The 10,989-nt window shown below is 33.3% G+C and overlaps 1 protein-coding gene across 2 annotated transcripts in view; it reads right to left on the bottom strand.

Moving 5' to 3' along the window:
* LOC125838557 (pleiotropic drug resistance protein 1-like) overlaps window positions 1–4,564 on the bottom strand; it is a 36,928-nt gene extending 32,364 nt beyond the window's left edge. For both annotated transcript variants that reach the window (XM_049517609.1, XM_049517608.1), the window contains exons 1-2: window positions 4,352–4,564; window positions 4,059–4,179 (exon numbers count right to left, since the gene is read on the bottom strand). In XM_049517609.1, coding sequence (XP_049373566.1) covers window positions 4,059–4,179; window positions 4,352–4,377 — 147 coding nt within the window. In that variant the 5' untranslated portion in view covers window positions 4,378–4,564. The remainder of the gene's footprint in view (window positions 1–4,058; window positions 4,180–4,351) is intronic.
* Window positions 4,565–10,989: the final 6,425 nt, after the last annotated feature.

Below are 10,989 nucleotides of genomic sequence, written 5' to 3'. Positions count from 1 at the left end.
AATGCTTAAACCTTCTCGAAGTGTTAAATTGAACCCCGAACCCCCTTTGATATTTTTAAATGATTTTTTCTGTTTAAATCTTTGAAAATTATAAGTTTTCTTAGTTTTTTAAAAAATTAAGTGGCGACTCTTTCTAAGTATTTTTCTTAAGATGTTTTATACTTGGAACATTTCAAAAGTGATTTTTCTAAAGGTTAGGAAAATTACGGCATAACAATATCCACTTTCAAGTTCCACTAGCAATCCTAGTAGCCATATTCCAGACTCATTTACCTTTCGGGTTTCGGTGTCAACTTCACGAGGCAGTCGAAGCCAAGCAGAATACAGTAATGATTCGTATACTGTAACATGAGGTGAATGAATGTCAGTTTGCTCACAGTATCCTGATATCCGAGCAAACGTTTCTTGCTGCTTTGGGTATCCTGATATACTGATGGTTCCTTCAACGTATCCACCGGTTTTCCTACCAGCTAAGACATCCATAAGTGTGGTCTTTCCAGCTCCACTAACACCCATTAGAGCTGTCAAAACTCCTGGTCTAAAAGCACCACTTACCCCTTTCAAGAGTTCAAGTCGGTCCTCGATAAAACCTTGAGTTTTCATTTCCTGAAGTTACAGCATAGACTTGAGAATTTAACTCAGACATCTATAGGCCAGTTAATTTCCATAAGACAAAAATCTTAAATGTACCTGTGGCATATCTACTGCATATCTTATATCATCAAAAGTAATTGAAAGGGGCTCAAAAGGAAGAATCATTCCCTTTCTCTTGTTTAAATCACCCTCAGTTATGTTGCCTACTCTTGTAGACAGAGACCTGGAAGATGCACTTACTGGAACATTCATTTCCTCTTTCTGCATATTTAGCCTTGATACCATAGTACTTCTTGCAAAATCGTAAATTGAAACTGAAGCTCAAAGGGAAGAAATTACCTGAAGAACTCTTTCCTATCGGAGATAGTTCAATAACCTCACCCCTTTTGCTTGCATTCCTCTCGGCCACAATTTCTTCAGAAAGAATTGCCTGAGGTTTACTAAATGCTGCACCAAAATTACCCACCTTGTTGATATGTTAGGATCATGCTATAGATGGAAATGAGATTAGATTGCATAATAGTAGGCAGATTCTTACGGTTGAGATAAGCTAAGGCCACTGTGAACAGGAAATTGAAGAGCAAAACATATCCAAAAAGAGCTCCTGCTCCAATCCAATACATCTTGCTTCTGGAAAGATTCCACGTGATTTCAAAAATGACACTCCTAATGTATCCGTGCCCGTGGAGTTAGGAGGAACCTATAAAACAAATTCAAGAATAAACTCTCAAATGCTACCTTAACAGCCTGTCCTTCCAAAACAACAGAAGCTTTAGCTTACATGTGCCCAACTCTTCCCTAGAAATTCGTTCACAGCTATAGCATTCTGCGCATACATCATAGGGGAAATCCAGTAACCCCATATCAACCATTGTTTCACATCATCTGATTGACAATAGCTTCCTTGTTAGATGAAGCGAACAAAAGCGAAGAACAGATAAATGAGCATTGCCCTTGTGGTTTTACAAAATATTCTGCAATTTTACCTCTTGACAGAATGGAATCCACCATTACAAGAACTATGAGTAGTGCACATGATCCAAATGTATTTGCAACAATGATATTCCTTCCAAGAGCTGCTAAGAATCGAAACAGACCGAGCCATCTGGCTAAGACATATGAGCAGAAATAACTGTTTGAAGAACCTGCAAATAAAAAAAATAATCTCCATGAGGTTTAACTAAACAAGAAGTTCCATGCTTAGAAAGGATTAAACTTCTACCTCCCAACGTCTGCCTCAAATCCAATAACATAATAAGTCATACACACCCAAATAGCAATTTCTACGAGTGTGATCGGAATTTTGAGGATCCAAGTAGGCAGAGCATATGCCCAAGCAGGAAAGAAAAGAAAATACGTTGTTTGTAGAAGGAAGGAAGCTTCATAATACTGAGGGCAAGCTCTGAGAAACCATTGACATAATCGTGATACTGCGTAGAACAGTGCACCTAAGTATATTGCACCATCTATTGTTGTATCTCTGTGCATCTCAGTTCGTAGGAAGAGTGTCTTGCTATAGACGCCATCAATGTTAGCTGAAATGATAAATAAATAAATTTACAGTTTTTTTACTTCTACATAAGCATTGAGGAAATTGAAAGAGTGACTTGTTTATTTTTTGACCTGCTACTTACCTGTACCATCTTGAATATATAGACAAACGAATTCCTCTTCATAAGAAGGTATTCTCTAGCTGTGCAGGCTTTCAAGAGTTCTTTCTTGCTAATACCATACCTCTTGGTGGTTAGAGCAGCAGGGTGGCTCTTGGATTTGTCAAAGGGTACAGCAAGCTCATCACCAAGCTTCCGTCCAACATCAAACGATTGGAATACATCAGAAAATTCGCACGCTGTGATAAACCTATAAGGTTCATCACGACGTGACCAGTATTGCTCTTGATCCTTTCTTGATGTCACCTTTTATTAACACACAGTAAATGAACATAATTAGAAACAAGAAATGCTCCACGACAGGAAAGAGATAATTCACAAGGTGTTTACTTCTTGTAAGAAATCAGCAACTCCTTTCTCTCGGGGCATTTGAAGCCCATGTACTCGAAGAACTCAAGTACATTTTCCCGGGACCTTGGTACACGATTTTCCCATCTGATAGAAGAATAATATCATCAAACAAGTCATAAGTTTCTGGTGCAGGCTGCAGAAGTGATATACAGCAGTTCCTTGAAGAATGTGGATTGACTGCCTAATTGAATTGACAATCTGATAGGTTGTTGAACTGTCTAAACCAGTCGATATCTCATCCATAAAAAGTGCTCTTGCTGGTCCAACCATCATCTCCCCTGTATTACAAGTTATCAACAAGTTTAGCAGCTAGCCTTAATTAAGCATGATACTTTTTTCCCAACTCTTTGTATATGCTTTTGGTTTTTACAACATACAAGGTTTCTGTTTAACCAAACCTGTTGTTAGTCTCTTCTCTGCCCCCCGGAAATTCCTGAATCATTTCGTCTCCAACTAGGGTATCAGCACAAATTTCAAGTCCCAATATCTGAAAATAACACAGAGAGTAGTGAATTGTTGCATTGTATCTAGTTTTCTGGATTGGTTCTGTAATGTATAGCCATTAATTACCTGAGAGTATAATCTGTTATAACATTAGCCTCTTGTCCTTCATTCCACGCTGACTGTTAAATAATACCAACTTCTTATCATAACTAATACAAAGAAAAGGCAACATGAAAATCTGAATCTTTCTTTTATTATGTCTTCACCTTCATGAAGATATCAATATCAGGGTCTGGTTTAATATTTGCTTCCTTTTCTCTCCTAGACAACTCTGCCAAAATTTCTGCATATTCATAATATAAAAACTAATTAAAAAAGTACGCGATGCCCAAAGAAGATCGGAAATGCAACATGTTTGTCTCACTGACCATATTTGGTTCCAACTCCTTGACATCTAGCAGAAAATGCCAGTGTTTCCCTGACTGTCATTTCTCCAATATGAAGATCATTTTGGCTTATATAAGCAGATGTTCTTTGTGGTACAAACTCATCCATCCCATGCCCATTATATGTAACTCTCCCTGAAACCTGAAAACAAATAAATTTATCGACTGCCAAATAAAAGTATATGTCTAATCATGTTTCTTACTTTGAGATCTTTATCAAGTTTCCCAGCTAAAGCTAACAGCAGCGTTGTTTTTCCCGAACTTGGTGGTCCTAAAAGCAGTGTCATTCTGCATAACAAGATTGAAATGAACGAATAAACAGGACTTTCTTGATTGGTCTAAAAATGACCCTTTTGACACAAGTGTTTTACTCACCTTCCTGGCTTGATGATTCCACTGACCCCATGAAGGATTGGCATGGTTTCTTTCTACTTGGAAGGATATGAAGATAATTCAAGAAATCCTATACATCGAAAGTCCAAGATGTAGTAATATGATATAACAATAATGTACAAGACAAGTCCTAGTAATGTATGCATGTATGTATTATTACCTCTAAGATGTTAACTGTGAAGTTGAATATTGTTGGTAAAGCTCTACTACCTACACGAGCTTCTGCGTCTATATTTAAATGCTCAAACCGGACTTCAATTGTAGGAAGATCCAGACCAACTCTGCATCATATTAAAAAGCACATCAAAACCAGCTAGTCAACATTCTCGTAAAGTCATTTTTCGTAAAGAAAACATTCTCTGGAGACCAAACACCAGAAGATGCGCTGGTCTAGTGACTTAAACATCAACTGAAGTCCATTAACTTTTAACTAAAGAGATTAAAGTTTAATACCTATCAATGCGTTGTTTGAGCTTCATCAACAACTTCTCATTATCTTCATCAGCAATTTTGACAAGCCTGTCTAAAAGATTCCTCCTTTCAATCAAATCAAGCTTTGTTATATCGACTTCTCTAGATTGTCCTTCTTCTTCTTCTAAGAGAAGGCCTCTCCTTATACGACGATAAGTTGGAAGTTTTTCAAGAGCAGCCCATCTTAACGCCTCTTCATCAGCATAATCTTCCCTTGAAAACACATCCATAGCACTATTTCTCCATACATTTGAACCACTCAAACGTGCACTACTCACTCTCAAAATATTTTCACCACCCTCCATTTTTTTAACACCAACAACTTTATTTTGAACACAAGCTTAGTTAACAACTTTTCTTATTAAGGAACTTTGATTCTTGAAATTTTGTGTAAAAGGGGTGTGATTTATGTATACAAGTAAAGAGAATATATATAATATACTAGAGACTCAACCTCATGGTTACTAATTTAGTAATTTGATGTAAGAGTTGATGTTGACATAATCAATAATAGCTAAATTTTGTTTGACTAAACTATATAATATAGCAGTGGTTCAACACTTCAACTTCATCATAGAATTTTTTGAGTTATATATGTTTCATGATTATCCTCTCACTAATTATATTCAACCAAAATAAGGTAAAATAAAAGGTAATATTAATTTAAGGAGAAAAAAATAATTCAGAATTTCAGTTCAAACACGAAAATTGAGTCAACTTTGATAGGGATTTCGAGCTATCAGAAAAATAGGGGTAAAATGGGACCAAACCGAACCAAGCTAATTCATCAATTTCAGAATTTCGGTTCAAGCGCGAAAATTGGTTTGAATTGTATTTAATATTTTTGATAAAAAAAATAATAGTTAAATGATTTTATGGTTCTAAATGAAATAACAGTGATTTTACTTTTTTAAGTAAGCAATTCAAAAATTGCCATGGTGAATGAAAAGTCAATGGACAATAAAAGGTTTTATCATATCATCATATATTCTACTATATTACAAAAGAGAGTTTAGGCTCAAGTATAATATATAATATTCAAGATTGAGACTTTTTCCAATCTTGAATATTATATATTATACTTGTGAGACTTTTAAAAGGAAGTTTATACCCAACTATAATTTATAATATTCAAGATTGGGACTTTCTTGAATATTATATATTATATTTATTATATAGTACAACTTGGGCATAAACTCCCTTTTAAAATAATATATATATATATATATATATATATATATATATCTCACAAATGGAAAAGTCTCAATCAAGAAAGCAACATATATCATGTACAAATGACTTAAAAAGTTTTAAAATATTTAAAAGTTATATAATAAAATAGGTTGACTCTCAGAATTCTATCAGGCTGACATATATTGGAACAGAAAAAATGACACATATCATTTTAATATTACCAAAAAAGTATTATAAATAATAATAATTAACAACTTAAAATATCTGAAAGACATTTTAAAAGGGTTAATTTTTGTAATTTTATCCATATCACATAAATTAGGACAAAGTGACCAGTAATGTACATTATTTCAAAGTTACATAAAAATATTATAAATCACAATAATTAATAACTTCAAACATTTTAAAAGAAAATATGAAAATTTGGATGACTCTCCAAATTTCATTTGTCACATAAATTGAGACAACAAAAATAACATATATTGGTTACATTTTAATTTATTTGTCTTATTTTTATTTATTTTTATATTTAAAAATTGCATAAAAATACTATAAATCATGATAATTGACAACATAAAATATGTTTTGAAATAAAATACAAAACATTTCACTGATTCTTGAAGTGAATCTATCGTAAAAATACTATAAATCATGATAATTGACAACATAAAATATGTTTTGAAATAAAATACAAAACATTTCACTGATTCTTGAAGTGAATCTATCGTAAAAATACTATAAATCATGATAATTGACAACATAAAATATTTCAAAAATGTTGCATGTGGGTAGTCATATTATGCCTTAAATAGCGTCAAAGAAAGTACAGGTTTGTGATAAAAAAAAAACTTATTATTTTATCCACGCAAACAATCGCTTCAAAAACTCGGTTATTAGCCCCAAAACATACCATTTATATTATTGGGCCCGTGCATAGCACGATATGTATATATATACTCACAAATGGAAAAGTCTCAATCAAGGAAGCAACATATATTATTTACAAATGACTTAAAAAGCATTAAAAATGACAATAATTACCAATTTAAAATGTTTAAAAGCTATATAATGGCATAGGTTGACTCTCATAATTCTATCAGGCTCACATATATTGGGACATAAAAAATAACACATATCATTTTAATATTACCAAAAAAGTATTATAAATAATAATAATTAACATCTTAAAATATCTGAAAGACATTTTAAAAGGGTTAATTTTGTAATCTTATCTATATCACATAAATTAGGACAAAGTGACCAGTAATGTACATTATTTCAAAGTTACATAAAAATATTATAAATCACAATAATTAATAACTTCAAACATTTTTAAAAAAAAATATAAAATTTGGATGACCCTCCAAATTTCATTTGTGTCACATAAATTGAGACAACAAAAATAACATATATTGGGTCCATTTTAATTTATTTGTCTTATTTCTTTTATATTTAAAAATTGCGTAAAAATACAATAAATCATGATAATTGACAACATAAAATATGTTTTGAAAAAAAATACAAAAAATTCCACTGATTCTTGAAGTGAATCTATCGTAAACATACTATAAATCATGATAATTGACAACATAAAATATTTCAAAAATATTGTATGTGGGTAGTCTTATTATGCCTTAAATAGCGTCAAAGAAAGTACAGGTTTGTGATAAAAAAAACTTATTCCTTTATCCACGCAAACAATCGCTTCAAAAACTCGGTTATTAGTGTAACGACCCGTTTGGTCGTTTTGAGTACTAGAGCTTTTGATTTCATAAAATACTTTTCGGTAGATTCTAAATGGGTATTTTTGACTATTCGTAATTATAATTATGAAATTAGTGGGGTAGTTTTAACAATTTATTAGTTGGTGGTTAAAGAAAAGAACAATAAAATAAACAATGGGTCACTTTTAACACTTTTATGGTTGAACTTATATAATAATTAGGGAGTAAATATTCTGTAGAAAAAAAAGGGTTTGAGACGAGAGAAACTCACCTGTGGACGAACAACGTGGAAAATTTCTTTATGCGGCATCAGGTAAGCAAATTTTCAATTGAACTTTATTCCTTGCCAATGTTGATGAATTGCATGGATATAGTGATAATATTATTGCCAAGGTCGGTTGCTGCACTGTAACGTCGTTATTGTTAGGATTATTACTTACCTGGTGAGTGACATTGAGAGCCAAATTTAGGACAATGGTGGATAGTTAATGGTTGGGGTAGGGAATTTATATTATTTTAATGTTATGGTTAGAATTAGATTATTATAATGTTAATTGGAAAGAGGCGAACTAAAAATTCCTCTCGGTACCCGTGATTGCCAATTTGAAAAATTGAAACATTATGACCAATAAGAAATTAAAGAAGTTAATGACTAATTAATGATTTTCTGGTGATCAATTAAGAGTTAATTAGAATTGTAAAATGAATTTGGAAATTCGGTCAAGGCTTTAGGCGTTATTTTAGTGTTGAAGTTGCGGGTTATGCCTTTGGTTTTAGGTATGGAATTTTCTTATGGTTATCACATTAAGACTCAAGTATTCATATGTTGGTATAGATAATTAAATATTATGTGTACTATATTATATGAATGTCATTATATTAATTTATTTGGAGGAACCAAGACTTAACCTTAAGCTTGAATATAAGAAATAGAAGACTTGATATACCAATTGACCTCAAGATTAGAAACTTGAATATAGATTTGTGCTTGATGAATTTTACGGATCTAGGCTAGAAGTATAGCATGATGGATGTCCATGAACTTGTTTGTTTACGAATATTGTATACTTGATAGATTGGAAATGTTTCGAGGCATTGAGGAAAGGAAAATCGTTGGAGAAGTAGTTTGCTCGACTTCGATTCTTCTGTGGAGGTAGGTTATGGTTTATTCTATTTGATAGATAAACTCTTAATAGCGATTGATATGCATTGAATGATACTGTGATGTTCTCTATGTACTTGATTGTGTGATTGTGTGGCTTGGTTGTGTGGCTTGTGATTGGTCTAAAATCCTGAGACCGTGAGATTTATAATCTGAAAACCTCTCTATCGAAGTGATGTCTTGAATAAAGAAGGTTTGATGTAATATTATTAATGAATTGAAAAGTGGTGATAATAAATGATAAATTAATAATATTATTGGATCGGAGTGTCACGTTCCGACACGATATTTTTGGATCGGAGTGTCACGTTCCGACACGGTATTTTTGGATTGGAGTGTCACGTTCCGACACGGTATTATTGGATCGGAGTGTCACGTTCCGACACGGTAACATTAAAGGAAACATATATTGAATTAACTTAATGTACTCAATCTCAATGAACGCATTTCCCAAACGAGTGTGAAGTGGAGGCACGAGTCCTCGTGTGTGTGCTTGATATTGTGATTGATTACGTACTTGCTTCAACTGTCGCTTGTTCATGTTGTTGTTTCCTATCACCTGCTAAGTGCTATTGTTGACTTTATACTATTATTCATTGTATATTAGTTTCTATTTTGGGTTGGCCGATGATACCTACTCAGTACATGTTACCCCGTACTGAGCCCTACTTGTATTTTTCTTTGTTTTCCTTTTATGGAGTGCAGCGAGTGTACCAGCGAATTTGACTCGCCCTCAGCTCTAGCCAGTCTCAGCATATCAGTTTTAAGGGTGAGCTATTTATTCGAGCCTGTGTTGGATTCCCTCGGTCATGACTTGATGTCCATAGTTTTCAGACACAAATTACTTTATTTCATTTATTTCGTTGTCTTTGATACTCTTAGACTTAGTATTTAGAGATTAGATGTCCTTGATGTGATGACTTTCAGATTTTGGGGATAATATGTAATAGACTTTAGAGGTTTATTTGATTGGTTACTTAAATAAGTTTTGGAGCTTCGGCGTTATTGTTGTTATTCGTAGTTGAATTATTGTTATGTGTTGGGGTTTAGATTCCTTGGTCCGCCCACTTAGGAGGTTAAGTGTGGGTTCCACTTATCACTCAATTTGGGTCGTGACAAACTTGGTATCAGAGCGTTAGGTTTGGTGATCTCATCACACAGGGACAAGTATAGTAGAGTCTTGCGGAACGGTATGGGGACGCCTTTACTTTTCTTTGAGAGGTTATAAGACTTTAGGAAAACTTCATTCCTTCTTTAATCGTGCTACTACTTGAATCCAATTGGTATCTAGGTGATACAAATTGGTATCTGAACTTCTTCACTCTGTTTCATATATGGTTAGTACTAGAGTATTAGAAGTTGAAATAGCAATACTAGAAATTTAAAAAAAAATGTGTCCTTGGAAATATGTATATTTTCTCGATTGGCTACAGGGCCTGTAATGACTAGTGTTCAACATGTTTTTTTAATTAAGTTCATAAAGTTGAATTCTTCAGGGGTATTGATTATGAAGATGCTTATGCTTTCATAGTTGATTGTTTTGAGTTGCTTCATAAAGCGAGTATAGTGGAGAGGCTTAGTGTTGAGTTTGTGACATACTAGTTTCGAGGAGATGCAAAATGTGGTGATAGTCTCATGTTGAGTGTCGATTAGTAAAGGAACTACCTATGACTTAAGGCAACATTGTCTAGCTTCTTCATCCAATTGTACACCCAAACTTTGAGCGATAGGAGGAGAGATGGTTTTCTGAATATAGAGAAACGGAAGTGTTGCAGCCTGTGAGGTCAAATTTTGCACTTTATCTAGATATGTGACAATATGCAAGTAATTTCGTAAGGGACAACTAGAAAATGAACATCATTACATTAGAAAATACAGTTAGTAAAGTTTTCATAACATGTATGGATTGTTTAGCGAGTGATGAAATTAGGTTGCGCCAATTGAGGTTAGGATATTTACTACAATTTTATAGATTAAGTGCATACCAAAGAGGGTCATGATACGACTATTAGAATAGTACTGATACTTACTTGATTAGAGTTATGAAGTGTGTTACTTTTGTTATCGACCTGATCTAAGAAAGAATGCAAATTGCTCGGGAAAAAGACCAAACAAATTTGGTAATGTTTTGCAGCTATTCAATGGGTAGAAATGTGTGGGCTATATGGGTACGATCTTCTCGATAAGTATGATGTGGTTCTAGTGTTATATGAAAATGAATAAATTGATTGTCAAGTGGAAATACTAACTACTAAAAGAGTTATCAGTTGTATGACATGTTCAGATAATGAGATTCAGTATTGCATTCCCATTTGAGAAACCAACTAGTTTGTTACTACGGATGCTTGGGTTAAGCATTGTTTTAAGGAAGTTTTTTGTGGTGGATCTTTGGTACGGTATTAATGCATTAGGTAGTGAAGTATATCTTGAGGGTTATAGGACTAGTGATTTTATCTTAAGCTCCAAAGGAGTAGATTGATACCGGAATGACAAACTTATGGATAAAGAAAGTCAGTGAGTATACTTGGGTGAATGCAATT

Source organism: Solanum verrucosum, unplaced genomic scaffold, assembly GCF_900185275.1.
Source record: "Solanum verrucosum unplaced genomic scaffold, falcon-dt-bn FXZP01000182.1, whole genome shotgun sequence".
NCBI classification, from domain to species: domain Eukaryota; kingdom Viridiplantae; phylum Streptophyta; class Magnoliopsida; order Solanales; family Solanaceae; genus Solanum; species Solanum verrucosum.
This window is presented reverse-complemented; position numbering and strand designations above follow the sequence as displayed.